At 37.2% G+C, this 17,482-nt stretch overlaps 1 protein-coding gene across 3 annotated transcripts in view; it reads left to right on the forward strand.

Moving 5' to 3' along the window:
• Positions 1-17,482, forward strand: part of ANO10 (anoctamin 10) — a 227,894-nt gene that overhangs the window by 39,666 nt on the left and 170,746 nt on the right. For all 3 annotated transcript variants that reach the window (XM_038570266.1, XM_038570265.1, XM_038570264.1), the window contains 2 exons: positions 1,659-1,841; positions 11,913-12,104. In XM_038570266.1, coding sequence (XP_038426194.1) covers positions 1,659-1,841; positions 11,913-12,104 — 375 coding nt within the window. The remainder of the gene's footprint in view (positions 1-1,658; positions 1,842-11,912; positions 12,105-17,482) is intronic.

The raw sequence follows: 17,482 nt of genomic DNA on the forward strand, positions 1-17,482 counted from the left end.
GAGGCAGAGACACAGGCAGAGGGAGAAGCAGGCTCCATGCACCTGGAGCCCGACGTGGGATTCGATCCCGGGTCTCCAGGATCGTGCCCTGGGCCAAAGGCAGGCGCTAAACCGCTGCGCCACCCAGGGATCCCTGAAGTATATTTCTTAATTGAAGTTTTGTGTGTGTCCCAGAGTGAGGGGTGATTGGTGTGACTTTAAATGTACTTTACACGTTTCCTTTTTTAAATGAATAAATTGTTAAACTTAGAGACCAGCAGGTCCTATGCAATGTTGTGTCTTTTCTGGAGTGTTTAGGAAAGTGACATTTACTTTGCTGTGTTGCCATTCTTGGATCACAAATACCAGTGAAAGATAAATTGAGTACAAATTATTGCTATCTAAATTATCTTTTTTATAACTGAGCCAGCTATCAGAGCTGTTCTTTCTTGGTTTTAATATGCTGTAAACATTAGTAAAGAGAAAGAAGATTTTGTAGTTATGTCTAACTGCTTGCGTAAAAGTAAAATTAAATGCCACATTCTTAAGAACAATACGAGATATATTGCTACTTTTTTGAAAATTAAAAGTTCGAATAATACATTTTGAAATTGATAAGTTGGACGTACACATTGTCTTCTGTCCTGCTGTTAGTGTATTAGCAGGGTATGACTTCTCATTTCTTGTACCTTAGAGAGTCTCCTTTTTTTAACAGGAGATACGAGATGGGGTTAGGGAAGGACTTCTTAAATAATATGATTTTAATACCAGCAAAGGCGGTGTGTGATAGAAACACTTTTGTCTGTCTGGGGTAAGCAGAAATTGACACAGCATTTCTGGAAAGTTCTTGGGCAGCTTTGCCAAGAACCTTAATCCATCCCTAGTAAATCATCAGAGATAGGAACAAAGATTCATGTATACAGGTATCCAAGGAGCAGCATTGATAGTAGTGAATGTTGGGAATGATATAGTCAACAGCAGTCCGTGGGCTACTTGTATTTTTATTTGTGATTGGAAAAAAGTATCCTAAGATGTTAGCAGTGGTTCCATCATGCTTGTGGAATTATGGTGGACTTTTTTTTCCTCCTTTCTAGATTTTCTTCAGTGAAAGAGAATATGTTCATTTTGTAATTTTTTTTTAAAGTTTGGCCAAACTGGGATGCCTAGGTGGCTCCGCGGTTGAGTGTCTGCCTTCAGCTCAGGGTGTGATCCCGGAGTTCCAGGGATCAAGTCCCATATCGGCCTCCTGCAGGGAGCCTGCTTCTTCCTCTGCCTATGTCTTTGCCTTCTCTCTGTGTTTCTCATGAATAAATAAATAAAATATTAAAAAAAAGTTTGGCCAAACTGCTTTTTTACAAAGTTGGCAATATGTAGATTGTTATGTTGTAGCAAGGATGAGATGACAAAAAACACAATCTTAAGTTAAATTTTCCCCTGCCAACTCATAATTGATTTATTTCTTATTATAATCCTATTTATATATAACAATTTTTGCATTTTAGTATGTTATTCTTGTGAAAAAAAATTAGAAACATTATTCTAGCACCTAGCTTCGATACTAGTTTTTGTTGATAATATACTGTTTGTTGAAGGTACCATTTTATTTATTACATGATTATGTGTATACTGTGATCTCATTAAACTACATTGTCAGATTCCATTTGTGTGTTTCTTTTTAGAGCTTGGCCACTCTCCTGATTACCTCCCAGATCCTTAACCAAATTATGGAATCTCTTCTTCCTTATTGGCTCCAAAAGAAGCACCACGTGCGGGTGAGGAGGAAGGTGCAGGCTTTGAAAGCCGACATTGATGCTACATTATATGAACAAGTTGTCCTGGAAAAAGAAATGGGAACCTATTTGGTAAGTTTGACTGTTGCTGAATTAACCATTGACTAAAAGTGAGTTAACAGTCATGCACTAAGCTCAACACATGTGTTTGCTCACTGTCTCAGATGTAGCTACTTTAGTGTCTTTCCCGCCAGGGTGCTTTAAACAAGAGCTACTTTAAAGCTAAAAAGAAAAGGAGGAACTGCATTGAAATGTTGCTGTCTTTAATTAGAAGTTATGCCTAACAACAGCAGAGGGTAGGTTTGGCCAGTTCTGTCACTGCTCTGCCAAGGCTTGTGGCAGTCTTTGCTGCAAAGATGCTAGAGCCAGGGAGAGATGAGAAGGCTGCAAAGAGGCAGTACCTTGCTTGCTCGGGGTGCTGCCAGCATCTGGAGGAGGCTGAAGCCCACTGCTGAAACTGGAGTGCCAATCTTCAGTCTCATTTGTAGTTTAAATTACTTAGTTGTATTGTAAGTACAAAACGGTCCCTTTAAGATAGAAAATGTCTGAGTTCTTTGTAGGAACTGCCAGCAGATCACTGGCAGTTTGGCCACTTATAACAGTGGAAGCATCTGGCTTGTGTTCGTGGGCAAGGGGTGTCAGCGTCCCATCTACTTTGGGTCACTGTACATCCTACCCCTTCCTCCTTAGGGTGGGTGGTACTCTTCTTATGAAATAGGTCCTGCAGTGGCTCATCTGTGAGGGTCCGTTATTGTGAAACTCACTTAGTCTTGCTTTCCATCTTAATGAATCATCTTCTGAGTTTCTTGGCTCCTGTGCCCCTTTTTCTTAAGTGCTTATGAGTTTTAGTCGGTATGTTCATCTTGAGGAGGAGTATATTCTCTCTCTGCTCACTTCTTCCTACCTTATTTTCACAACTGTCCCCTGAGCCTCTAAGTCTTTAGTCCAGAGCTCGCACCTTGTGATGACATCAGGGATTTTGGAGAGCAAGTAGGTAGCGTGCTGTTGACACAAGCTGTATTCCAGAGCAGCAGTTGTGGCTTTTTCCAGCCTCCTTTCCGGTTAAGTGAAACAATGTCCTAGCCCCTGGTTTTGTTCAAACAGCCTAGCCTCAGCCTCCAGGGGAGTGGGGTGCCTTTGAGTCCCCTGCTCCATAGGATGCAGATCTAGCCACCTTGTTGGCCTGTGGATTGGAGTCTGACCAGGCTCCTGCTCACCACCTTGCATTTTGTTCTATTTCTCACCTAAGCAGCTGATTTTCTAGTTTTTGAGTGGTGATATGCCTCTGATGAAAATATACATATATGCACTAGCGTTTTCTGTCATTGCTGTCTTTGAGGGAGAACATGATTCAAAGTATAAATTTATGGCATGCATGACCAGGAACACTATTTCTGTTTATACACAAAGGGTCAGAGAAAATGCAGGCGTGTGTGTGCACATGTAACACATACACGCACGCGTACACACACACATACACGCTCGCCTTTATGCGCAGGAAGAGTTAAAGGAACACATTTGCACAGTATGGCGCCATCTTGCCTGAATTGGTTTGAGGGCTAGCTTACTGTGGCCTGAAAAGTGTCTGCTTCATGCTGTGTCAGAATCCTTTCCTTGCTTGTTCTGGGGGAGTGCTATTTCTGGCTGTGTTTATTTTTTGTCCTTTACTCTCTTATGGAAGCCAACCAGCAGTCTCTCCTCCAAGCTCTTTATTCCATCCCCTTTATTCTGCATCCCCTCTCAAGGCCTCTTTTCCCAGTGCCCACCTGGAGCTCCCACATCTCCCACTTCCCCTTCTCCCTGCCTCAACTGTCAGCAGCCCTCCTGTCCCAAACCAAGCAAACCCTCACATCTTCTGCTGTTCATGTCCTGTCTTTCCTGCTCCTCACAGTTTGTTGAAATAATTCTCCATATTTATATCTACTTTCTTCCTCTTCTTCCTATAATCAGAATCTGCCAATCTCTGAATTATTTGAGCAAACAACATTATCTCCCAAAGTGCCCCAGATCAAATTCACAGTCTTCTCAAAACCAGTTTCTTCTCCTTTTCTCCTGGCTCAGTGAGTAGTGTACAGTAATTCAACCAATATGCTTCTTGCCCAAGCAATTTTAATTCACCTAAGAACGGTGCACTAATAAGATGACACTGCCAGAATCTTAGACCTCACCTTTGTGGCATTTCATGACATCTGATAATATCTTTACAAAAGAAAATTAAGCATTGCTACTCCTATGTTAATAAAAGGCCGATGAAGCTCTGTGTTGTTCATCACCTGGCAACTAAATCAAGAACAAGATTCAAGACTTTGCTTTTCCAGTTGAGAGTCTTTCTGTCATTCAGCACGGGCTCTCTGAGGTGAAGTAAATGAAATAGGGCACAAGTTTCTCTTTGCGGGTCCTGGGTCTGTGAGTGGACGCTGGGGTTAGCAGTGCTACTCTTTAACTTGGTTGCAGGGTCCTGTGTGATCAGATGCATTTTCCCGTCCTCATATCCTATATGTCCCCCTCTACTCTCTCTGATGGAGTGACAATCCAGTATTTGCTATTTCAACTCTCTCCATGTATTGGGAGAGGGGACATACTTTTTGGTCATATATGCTCTAGATCGTTTCCTATGCACTGATTCTTCCCTCCAGGTGTATTTTTCTCCTCACTGAAGTCTGAACTTAGAATTGTACATACTGTAAAGCTCATCCTGACTGCTCTATGAGAATCTAACATAATAACCAAATTTTGGGGAAAACAAATTGGACTGAAACACAAACAACATTATAAAAGTAATACTTGTTAGGCACTGTAGGAAACTTGGATAATGCAGGACAGAGTAAGTAAAAAGTAAGGAAAAAGAACACCTCTGTAATGTCTCCACCGAGGGTAATTTGCTGGGGTCTTCTGACCCTGCTGCACCAGCCACAGGGCTAAGGCCATAGAGTGCCTCGATCTGCAGTGTACACTGCTGCCTCTCTCCTGCAAATTGCCAGTTCATACCTAACTGCAGAGCTGCATGAATATGAATTTGCATGACAAATGCTTCAGTTAGGACAACATTGCCACACAGTAAACGAGCTGCCTTCTAATAAGGTAAACGTTAAGAAATTTGCTAAAAACTTAAACAGCACTGTTCTCTATACTGAACATTTTTGTCTTGGAAAACGTGATTATTTTTTCAGCAGTATTTTATTGATGTTAATGTTTTTATTTAAATGAATCAATGAGAAATAATTTTTACAGTTTGAGTTTTAGTTTCAAACATGCACTGGTAGAACTCCTATAAACAAAAGGCCTTTGGTGTCCTCAGTCATTTTTAAGAGTTTAGGGCTTCAAAGACCAAACAGCTTAAAACTGTGGATCTAGAATAGCTCTCCTGCCTTTTTTGTTTTCCAGGGCATTGGCTTTGGTGTAGCCAGTTGGTCCCATTGTTTCCTTACATGATTCAAGCTTGGCGATTACCAGAAGGTACCTCCATTGTACCCCATCAGGGGGTATGATGTCAGATTGCCCCTTGTGTGGGTTGGAGCTGACATTTTAGATCCCTGGATTGACTGCTGACAGGCAGATGGCACAGGAGGTTTTTCACTTTGTAACAAATAAATTATATGCTGGTGGATACGTTGAGACTTTTCCTGTTTCCTTTAATTGGTAGCTTTTTAAAAATAGTTTTTAATTGGTTGTTGCCAGTACATAGGAATGCTGTTGATTTTTGTATGTTTTATCCTGCAGCCTTGCTGAGTCTTCCATTATTTCTAATCCATTTTCTTGAATTTCCTATGTAGACAGATATTTCAGCTATAAATAAATAAATAATGGCTGTTTTCTTTATTCATCTTCATAGTTATCTTTTGGGCTCACTAATGTGTTCAACATAATTTGGACAGAAGTAGTTACAATAGGAATTTTTCTCTTGTTCCTGATTTTTTTTTTTTTTTTTGTCATCATTGAGTGTTGTGTTTGTCACATGTTTTTGGTAGATGACTTTTTACCAGTTTAAATGTTTTTTTCCTATTTACTAAGAGTTTGTATTGTGAAGGATGTTAAATTTTATCAAATTTTTCATTTATTTGCTTCTGTTGAGATTATCAGATTAAGTCCTTTCATTATTTAATATGTTCATTTACACTAATAAATTTCCTAATGGAACACCATGTGTACATTTATTTAGGGTTTTGTGTGACTTACTAATACTTTTCCTTTCTCAATCACTGAGGGCAGGGTCCCCATGTTATTTATCATGTTATTTACCTGTTAACTCTTAGCAGGCATTCAATATGGAATAAGTTTTATGAGAAGAATGTCCAGTCCCTGATGTCTGTGTGTTGTATGTTGTCCTCAGTATACTTTCTTCCCTTGTCCTGCACTCAACGTAGGGAACTCTCAGACATGGTGTTTCTCCAAGGCTGATTTGAGGAGCCAGTGGGATGGATCACTTGAAACCTAAAATTTTGTTTTCATTCATTTAGTAAACAGACATGTAAAATTAGTTATGATTTCATGGAAATATTATAGTATTCTTAATGACAGCTTTTCTCTTAAAATGTTATAAGTTTGTGTTAGTTGGTCCTTGCTAACTTGCCACTAGTATAATTATAGTGTCTTGGTTAATGTATTTTTATTTTAATATGTGATTATTTACTTTATTGAATTTGCATTTTTTTTCCCCTTCTTTCTGTTGGAGTACATCCCTGCTTTGCTAAATTTACTGGCTCCAAAGTGCTCAGAAGTGTAAAAGTACGATATGGCGTTAACATACTATACTCACTCCCTGTGTGAGATGGAAAAACAGAATGTCCAGTGCACTGCTGTAGGTGGGAGGAGCTCACTGGGTGTTGTATGCTAAAAATGCCTTCTGAAGGCTGCCTATTGGCACATCCAGGAGAATTTGTCCACACATCTCTGCAGAGGCTCAACCACGTACTTTCAGAATTGAAACAGCACAGTTTTAAAAGCCGAATGTAGGCTATCAGGATTTCTTAAGACTGAATTGTAAAATGGCTTAATAGCTAAGATTTTCACTCTTTCCTAACTCTTGATTTCTACACTTTTCAGAGAAATGAATCGATGCCATATCATTAGGTGTGTTTTAAAACCACATCTATATGCTACAACACAACATAAGGAAATACTTTCCAGAAGCAAATCCAACCACAGAGTGGTTTAGAAACTACTCACCACAGAATCTCCAGCTGAGTGCCAACCACCACCATCTCCTAAGGCACATGTGAACCTTGAAAACAGTAAAATCTCTGGGTTCATGCTTTCTCCATGTACTCAGAACACCTGAAAGAAGCACTTTCTACCATTCCCAGTACTTAGGTTTGGGTATTTTCTATTTTAGTGAAATACAAAATAATTAAATAACTTGGCTAGAAGTGCAATCTGACCTACACTGAAGCTCAGCTACTGAGCTTTAATATTCATGTAGCATATATAAAATATATTAAACATAAAATGTATATTAAATGTATAATACATTATATGTTTATCATATTAATATATAATATATAATATTAATGTATTTATGTATAACATATAAATATAGACTATATGTAATATATATAAGATGTATATAATAGAATATATAGAATTACATAGAATATATATTTTATACTATATAGAATACTATAGAATACTTAATATTACTTTAAAATATTGTGACAAGTATTTTTATTGAGCTGGAATCATTGCAGCCTGTGTTCTTAGATGGTCATGAGGAGGCCAGAGCATGCTGGAAGTCAGCAAGTGTGACTTTTTGATGGAGTAACTCTTGGGAGGTTCCTTGTTGCTATCAGCTTTTTTTTTCTTTGCTTTTTTTTTCAGAATTGGGATATAATTTGCATACCATAAAATTTTGCCATTTTGAAGTGTACAGTGTAATGATTTTTAGTAAATTCGTAAGGTTTTACAACAGTCACCACTAATTCCAGAATATTTCATCGTTCCCGAAAGAAATCCCATACCTATTAAGCAGTCAGTTCCTACCCCAGTCTCTGGCAACCACCAGTCTGCATTCTGTCTCTGTGGATTTACCTATTGTGTGCATGTCATGTAAATGGAATTGTATAGTATATGGCCTTTGTGTCTGGCTTCTTTCACTAAGCACAATACTTTCAAGGTTTATCCATGAGATAACATGTATCCGTACTTTATTCCTTTTGTGGTTGAATAAAATTCCATTGTATGGATATACTACATTTTATTTATTCATTCATCAGCTGATAGACATTTAGATTGTTTTCACTTTTTGGCTTTTATGAATAATGCTGGTATGAACATTTGTGTGCAAGCTTCTGTATGAATGTGTTTCTTATGAACATATGGTACCCATGGTACCATGGGCTAGGTCATATGTTCACTCTGTGTTTCACTTTTTGAAGAACTGCCAGACTGTTTTCAAAGGCAGTTGGTATCATTTTACATCCCTACCAGTCCCATTTTTTTCTGCATCTCTATCAACACATGTTATGTTTTGCCTTTTTCCCTCTTTTAATAACTTCTTTTTTTTCTTTTAGACTTATTTATTTGAGAGAGAGAGCTCAAGCATGCACATGTTAGGGGAGGGCCAGAGGGAGAGAGAGAGAATCTCAAGTAGACTCCACACTGCATATGGAGCCCAACACAGGGCTTGACCTCATTACCACGAGATCATGATGTGAGCAAGACCAAGGGTCAGATGCTTAACCGAATTAGCCATCCAGGCACCATTCCCCCCTTTTAATGATAGCCACACCTAATACGTGTGAAATGGTGTTTCATTGTGTTTGTGATTTGCATTTTCTAAATGCCCAAAGATACTGATTATCTTGCCATGTGCTTTTTGACCATTGTGTCTCTTCTTTGGGAATATATGTATTCACATTCTTTGCCCACTTTTCATCAGATTATCTGCCTTTTTATTATTTCATTGCAAGAGTTCTTCAAATATTCTGAATATAAATTTTTTTTTAGAGCGTGAACGGGTGGGGGGTGGGGCAGACACAGTAGGAGTGAGAATCTCGAGCAGGCTCCATACCTACTGTGGATGCAGGGCTCAGTCTCATGACCCTGAGATCTTGACCTGAGCTGAAATCAAAAGTCAGTTGCTTAACTGACTGAGCCACCCACAAATGCTCCTGAATATAGATTTCTTATCAGCTATATGATTTGCAAAAATATCCTCCCATTCTGTGGGTTAGCTTTTTCTTGAGTGTCCTTTGATGCACAGAATTTTAAAATTTTAATGGAATCAGATGTCTCTCTATTTTGATGCTGGTTCTTTTGGTGTCATCTCTAAGAAACCATTGCCTTATCTAAAGAGAGGAAGATTTACTCGTATATTTTCTTCTGAGAATTTTATAGACAGCTCTTGATTTAGGTCTGATCCATTTCTAATTAATTTTTGTAGATAACGAGGAAGGAGTCCAGATTCATTCTTTCGCATGTAGATATCTAGTTGTCCTAGCACTATTTGTTTAAAAAAATAATTTTTTCCTTCATTGAATGGTCTTAGCACTGTCAGTGCTATTCTGTTGACCTCTATATGTCTATCCCTATGCCAGAGAAAATTCTCCTCTATTATTCATTTGTTGAGTGTTTTTATCATGAAAGAGTATTAGATTTTGGGTTTTTTCCTGTATCTATTGAAATGATTATAATTAATTATATAAAAATACATGTTTATGTATTTATATAAATTGTCATATGCATATAAAACTTTATTGTGCTTATATCCTTTTGCTTGCTTTAGATTTAGTTTACTATTCTTTTACTAGATTCTTTTTTTCCTTTTACTAGATTCTTAAGGTGAAAATTTTAGTTGTTTTGAGATCTGCCTTTTTTTTTTTTAAATGAAGGCACTTATACCCATGAACTTGCCTCTCTGAGCACTGTTTTTACAGCATCCCATAAGTTTTGATATATTGTGTCTTAATTTTCATTCATCTCAAAGTATTTTCTCATTTATCTTGTGATTTCTTCTTTGACTTACTGATTTTTTAGGAGTATGTTGCTTAATATCCATACAATATATGAGTCTCCCAAATTTCCTTTTGTTACTGTTTTCCACTTCCATTGTGGTCAGAGAAGATATTTCGTATGATTTTTAAGCCTTTTAGATTTGTTGAGAATCATTTTATGACCTAACTCTCTCTATCCTGAAGAATGTTTCATGTGCTCTTGAGAAGAATGAGTATTTTGTTGTGTTGAGTGTTATATAGATATTGATATGGGATTGCAAGTGAACAGTCAAGAAAGAATTCTTGAAACATTTTCAGTACAAAAAGGTGCTTTCTGTCCACTGGGACAGGACCTGTGGGCATCTTGAAATAGTTGTACTTTTTCTGTATGAAGCTGCTGGTTATATGCTTAATGTTCAAGGGAGAGGGGACATACTGTGAGTATTAAATCATAAATATTTCTTCAAATTTCTACTCGTAAAACTACTGCTGCAAGATTTCTCTTGTGCTTCTCATTCAGTTTGATATTAAATGTTGGTGAGATGTACAGGCAGTCATGAGACTTTTTAAGAATGTAGCAACCAGCACTTAATTTAATCCTTATCAAAATTATGCGGGTCATAGGTCAGCCTTCTGGGCTAAAGGTGAAAATTTTTAAGCTTCTATCCTGCATCGGATGTCTGGTTTTGTGTAACATTAAACCAGGAAGTTCAAAATTCTGCCTTAGCATTCACTTTCTGCTTATGCAAAGGTGAGATCTTAGAGCCTTCTCAGATCTTTCCTGAGATTATGCAGGATACTAGGAATGTGCCTGGTCTTCTAGATTTCCAGGAAAATGTTGGAACTTTTCAGAGTCCCTGTGGATGTGTCATTCCTCAGCTTTCCTTTTGAGCTCCTTGGCTAGTCCCTTGTTCACCCCAGCTCTGCTACTCATTATCTCAGACTGACTGATTCAGCGAACATACCTAAGGAGAAGCCTTTAGCATTAAAAGTGACTCAGTGAAGTTGAGTAAAGATGAGCCTTTTGAGTGGGGTCTTCTAATGTACCACTAACCAGGTCAAATAATGATTTCCTTTTGGGAATGAGGCTTTCAAAGATCTCCAGCCGCACTCTGCTCACTTTGGTCCTGGGAGTGCATGCTTGTTTTTTGTTTTGTTTTGTTTTTCAAGGTTGCTGCAGAGCTGGAGAGCAGAAGATGAGACTAGAATAAGTTAAAAATGCCAGAAGATTGAGATGTTTGCCATGACTACATGCAGCCAGAATTTCTACAAGCCTTTGGTTAACTTCCAGAGTACCCCAAAAATTGGTTCTGACACATTTTGCCATTTTTTACATTTTCATGGAGGTACACATTTCTGGAGGTCCTTACTCTGCCATTTTCATTAGCATCACCACTCTTTTTTTTTTTTTTTAAGATGTTTCTTATTTATTCATGAGAGATACAAAGAGAGACAGAGACATAGGCAGAGGGAGAAGTAGGCTCCCTGCGGGGAGCCTGATGTGGGACTTGTATTCTCAGACCCCGGGGTCATGCTCTGATCCGAAGGCAGACACTCAGCTGCTAAGCCACCCAGACATACCACCACTCTCAGTTTTTTTGTTTTTTTAAATTTCATTTATTCATGAGAGATACAGAGAGAGAGGCAGAGACACAGGCAGAGGGAGAAGCAGGCTCCCTGTGGGTAGCCCAATAGGGGATTCAATCCCAGGACCCCGGGATCATAATCTGAGCTGAAGGCAGACACTTAACCACTATGCCACCCAGGCATCCCGGCCACTCCCAGTTTTTAAATGGAGGGTCAGGGACTGAGATTCTGAGGTACCCATGGGGCGAGGGAGCAGTCATGTAAAATTTCTAATAGTGATGTTGAATCATTTCTTGTTAGTTGATCAAGAATAAACGTCTTTAGCTTTGCTGTTATTATGTAATAATTCAGATTTGGCACAATGAAATGAGTAGTGAAATCATTTTTTCATTCTTTTAGAAACTTAAATATAAGACTGTTTTGGAATTTTTTAAAATTTTGTTGAGAAGAAGAAATTGGGAGAAATTCTGAGGGTTTTTTTTTGTTTTGTTTTGCTTTGGTTTTTGTTTGTTTGTTTTGTTTTGTTTTTGGTTGGAGTCCAGTGCCTTGGGTAGTATTGCAAATGTTTTCTTATTATATGATATTAAAAAAAATGCCTGTTTTTTTTTCTTGTGGTTTACATTTTCAGGGTACCTTTGATGATTACTTGGAGTTATTCCTTCAGTTTGGTTATGTGAGCCTTTTCTCCTGCGTTTACCCATTAGCAGCTGCCTTTGCTGTGCTAAATAACTTCACTGAAGTTAATTCAGATGCCTTAAAAATGTGCAGAGTCCTCAAACGACCATTCGCAGAACCTTCAGCCAATATTGGTGTATGGCAGGTAATTATTTGAGAAAAAAAATTATTCCTTTGGAAAATAAATATCAAAGTGGGGCATTATGATTAAAAATAAAAGTGCTAAGGAGAGATTTGTGAAAACTGGATGTTATCTCTCTCTTTTTTTTTTTTTTTTTTTTTTGCCACAAACTAGCTTTGTGACTTTAGTTACTAATTTTTTCTGGACCTTGCTTTCCTTGTTTTTAAAGTTTGGGATGGGGTAGGGGAGATAAATTATGATTTCCTATGACCCCTTTCCGGTGCAAAATTCTGATAGTTTTCTAGGAAATTAGCCAGCTGGGACTTCACCCACTGGGTAATAATGAGACCCTTGTCACTGCAGTGTCAGTGCAGATCATGTAGAGAGCCTGGACTTCCACTCTTACCCAGTAATAATGAGGTTCCTTTTCCAGTTTCTGCTGGAGTGGTCTCAGAGAAAGCCCAATGGAAAGTCAGACCTTTCACCACCACCCAGCACAGCAGAGGCCACATGGGAGTACACCTGTGGCACTTGTACCCCTCCTAGCTAAAGAGGTATCAGTGAGGGGCCTGGTGGGAAGCCAGAAGTCTGATCCCTGTCCAGCAATAATAAGGACCCCACGCCCCACCTTGGGTGTCAGCAGTGTCCAATGGGCAGCCTAACAAGTTGTTGTTTCTTCTTTCCATGCTGGAGTGGTGCTATAGCAACCAAATAAAACAAAAGTTTTAAGTAACGTACAGAATCTTGTAACATCAAAAATGTCCAGGTTTTTATTAAAAAAAAAAAAATCATCATACCAAGAACAAGGATGGTAAAAAAAAAAAAAAAGGGGGGGGTGGCATAGTCACTTTAATGATGGAGCCATCAAGGTGACAGATGTTAGAAATATCAAAGATTTTAAAGCAGCCTTGATAAATACACCTAAGACAGATGGAAAAATAGAATATTTCAGCAAAGAAATAGAAGATATAAAGGAGAGGCAAATAGATATTTTGGAAGTGAATAATACAATTAAAATAAACTTAGTGGATGAGTGCAATAGCAGAATGAAAGTAGAGGAAAGATCAGAAATTGGAAAACAGACCCAATAGAATGATTCAATCTGAATAGCAGAGAAAAAATAGACTGACAAAGTAAATACAACCTCAGAGACCTGTATGACTATAATAAAAGATCTAACATTCCTGTTGTCCCAGTAAGAGAGAAGAAAGGATGAGCTAGAAAATACTTGAAATAATAATGACCAACATTTTTTGATTTGGCAAGAGAACTAAAACTCCAGATACAAGAAACTGAGTGAATCGCAAACAGGATAAGTCCCCCAAAGTGCATGCCAAACACATCATAATTAAACATATGAAAACTAAAGACAAAGAAAAACTTGAAAGCAGCAAGAAGAGAAATGGCATTCTATCAACCGATAGGAGACCATTAGAATGATAGCTAATTTCTCATCAGAAACCCTGGAGGCCGGAGGAAAGTGGCATAGTACTTTTCAAACACTTAAAGAAAGGTACTTTTTTTTTTTTTTTAAAGATTTTATTTATTCATGAGAGACAGAGAGAGAGAGAAAGGCAGAGACACAGGCAGAGGGAGAAGCAGGCAGAGAGAGAGAGAGAGAGAGAGAAAGAGAGAGGCAGAGACACAGGGAGAGGGAGAAGCAGGCTCCATGCAGGAAACCCGATGTGGGACTCGATTCCGGGACCCTGGGATCACACCCTGAGCCAAAGGCAGACGCTCAACCACTGAGCCACCCAGGCATACCAGAAAAGTACTGCTAATACAGAATCCTATATTCAGAGAAATATCCTTCAAGAATGAAGGGAAAATCAAGACACTCTCAGCTGAATGAAAATTAAGAGAATTTCTTGCCAGAATACCTATCCTAAAAGAATAGCTAAAAGAAGTTCTCTAAACAAGGAAATGATAAAAGAAGGGACCTGGAAACATTAGGAAGAAAAACCATGGTAAGCAAAAATAGGAATAAGTATATTAGACTTTCCCTGTCTTGAGTATTTAAAGTTATATTTGAGAATTGAAACAAAAATTATAACACTAATGATTCTAAGTATATGTAGAGAAAATATTAAGATACTATACAGAATGATAAAAGGAGGCGAAGTTTCTATACATCACTCAAACTGATAAATGATGACACAAGTAGACAGAATATAGATAGATAGATAGATAGATAGATAGATAGCTTCCAGCTTACAATGGTTCAAATTATGATTTTTTGACTTTACAATAGTATGAAAGCAATAGATATTCAGTAGAAACCATACCTCAAGTTTTGAATTTGGATCTTTTCCCAAGCCCAAGGTATGCAGTATGATTCTTTCTCATGAGGCAGCAAGCTGCAGCTCCCAGTTAGCCACATAGCCACGAGGGTAAACAACAGATAACTGAGAACCATTCTGTACCCACAGAATGTTTTTACTTTCAATACAATGTTCAACAAACTACATGAGATATTCAACACTTTATTACAAAACAGCCTTTATGTTAGATGATTTTGCCTAGCCATAGGCTAATCTAGGTGTTCTGAGCACGTTTAATGTAAGCTAGGCTAAGCTATGATAATTTGGTAAATTAGGTGTATTAAATGCATTTTTGTCTTATGATATTTTTAATTTATAGTGGATTTTTTGGGACATAACTGCTCCTAAGTCAAGGAAGATCTACCCAGACACACACACAATATAATATGTAATGTATATAATATATAGTAATATTGTATTACACATGTAAAGCATATACATAATCGGTGTGTTTGTATGTATATATATGTAGAATACATATGTATGTGTAGTATATATAGGTAATACCTAGAACAACCACGGAAAAGCTGTATAAAAGATACATTCAAAAACAGATAAGTCAAAATGTAGTTCTAAAAGATGTTCAAGTAACCTGTAGTAAGGCATGAAAAATAAAACACAGAAATGAAAAAACAGAGGGAACAAATGGAAAACAAAGAAGTGATCAAGTCCTAACGTATCAATAATTATATTAACTTTAGAAGGTCTAAAGATACCAGTTAAAGACAGATACTGGCAGAGCAGATTAAGACACATAACCCAACTGTATGCTGTCTGTATGTCTGTCAGTTCAAACATAATGATATAAGCAAGGCAAAGCTAAAAGGAAAAATAAAAGGTATGTATGGAAGGAAATGTTAATCAGAAGAAAGCAGGAGTGGTTATATTAATATCACCTAAAGTAGACTTCAGAGCAAAGAAAATTACTCGAAAGGAACATTCTATGATGATAAAAGGGTAAAATTACCAAGAAGACATAGCAGTCTTACTGCGTATGCACTGAACAACAAAGTTTTAAAATACGTGAACCCAAATTTATAGAACTGAAAGAATTAGATAAATCCACAACGATTGGAGACTTCAACATTCTTCTCATGATTGACAGAACAAGGGATAGAAAGTCAGCAAGGATATAGAGGAATTCAACCATCAGATACAGAATCTAATCTGTATTACAGAGCACTCTTCTCAACAAGTAGACTAACACATTCAAGTGCTTATGGGACATTCATCCTGGGGAAACAAACTTTAAAAATTGAAATCCTATATAGTATGTTCTCTGACTACAGTGGAATCAAACCAGAAATCAGTAGCAGAAAGACAATAGGAAAATCTCTAGACATGTGAAGATTAAAATGACACACTTCTTAAATAATCATAGGTCAAAGAGAAAGTGTCAAATGAACTCAGAAGACAAATTGAAAACAAAAAGCATATCAAAGTTGATGAGACACAGCTAAAGCAGTGATAACAGGGAAATTTGTAGCCCTAAATGCATACGTTGGAAAAGAGGAAAATGTTTCAAATGATAAACTCCTACTTAGGAAACTAGAAACAACAAAAGAAACAGAAATAAGAAAATAATAGAGTACAAATCGATGAAATGAAAAAACAGAAAAATAATAGAGAAGATTAATGAAACAAAGAGTTAGTCTTTGGAAAAATCAATATAATTGACAGACCTCTAGCAGGACTGAAACCAGAAAGAAGGAACAACCAGAATAAAAATGAAACAGCAGGTATCACTACAGACCCTTCAGATATCAAAAGTATAAAAGGGAATATTAAGAGCAACTCTACACAAATAAATTTGACAACTTGGATAAAATGGACCAATTCCTCCAAAGCACAAATTACTAGAAAACTTGCCCAAATATGAAGTAGATAATTTGAATAGCTCCATAAGTGTAAGGAAATTGAATATGTAATTACAAATTTCCAAAAAAGAAGTGCCCTGGCCCAAATGATTTCACTGACAAATTCTAAGATTTAAAGAAGAATTAACCCCAGTTTTACACAATTTCTTCCAGAAAACAGAGAAGGGAGGAGTGTTTCCCAATTCATTTTATGAAGCTGGTATCAGTGTGATAGAAAACCAGATAGAGTACAAAAAAGGAAAACAACAAACCAATATCCCTTGTGAATAAATATAAAAAACATCTTAATAAACTGTTAGTAAATAGAATTCAGCAATCTGTAAAAAGAAGTATATACCATGACAAGTGGGTTTTAGTCCAGGGATGCCATCCTGGTTCAACATTAGAAAATTAATCAGTGCAATCTACCATATTAATATTCTGAAAAGGAAAAACAACATGGTTATGTCAATCAATACATAAAAAGCATTTGATAGAGTCCAACATTCATTTTTGAAAACTCTCAGAGGAATAGAATATTTCTAATATTTCTTCAACTTGGATAAGGAATATCTATTTTTAAAAAACTAAAGCTAAAACCATACCTATTGGTGAAAGACTGAATGCTTTCCTTCTAAGATTAGGAGCAATGCAAGGATATCCACTCTCACTACCCTTATTGAACATAGTACTAGAAGTTCGAAGTCTCATACTAAAACCAGTGATGTCTCCAGTTTACCCACTAGCTGACCTCAGGTGTATGAGCAAATACAATCAAAGTCAGCTAAGACCAGAAGAATTGCTGGGTTGAGCACATCCTAAATTGTCCATCTGCAGAAGCATGAGCTAAATAAATGGCTTTTGAAGCCACAGAGTTGGGGGTGTGTTGGTTATTTAGTAATGACTAACTGATAAAGGAAGACTCAGCACTCGTAATATATTAGTTCTCTTAATTTATAAATTTACAAATTCACAAATGTAGCACCATCCCAGCCAAAGTTTTTCTTTTAATTAGATAAACTTGTTGTCAAGTTCACAGGGAAAAATAAATAGAATAGCAAGAAAACTCTAAAGAAAAATAGGGACACTTATCACATATTAAAATGTGTTGTATAGCTTCAGTTATTAAAGGCATTAGTAGACAATCAGACCAGTGGACCAGAATAGAAAGTCCAGAGATGCACAGTATGATATAGGTGAAATTTCAATTCAGTAAGGGAAATGA

The sequence above is a fragment of the Canis lupus genome, chromosome 23 (assembly GCF_011100685.1).
Source record: "Canis lupus familiaris isolate Mischka breed German Shepherd chromosome 23, alternate assembly UU_Cfam_GSD_1.0, whole genome shotgun sequence".
Taxonomy (NCBI): Eukaryota; Metazoa; Chordata; class Mammalia; order Carnivora; family Canidae; genus Canis; species Canis lupus.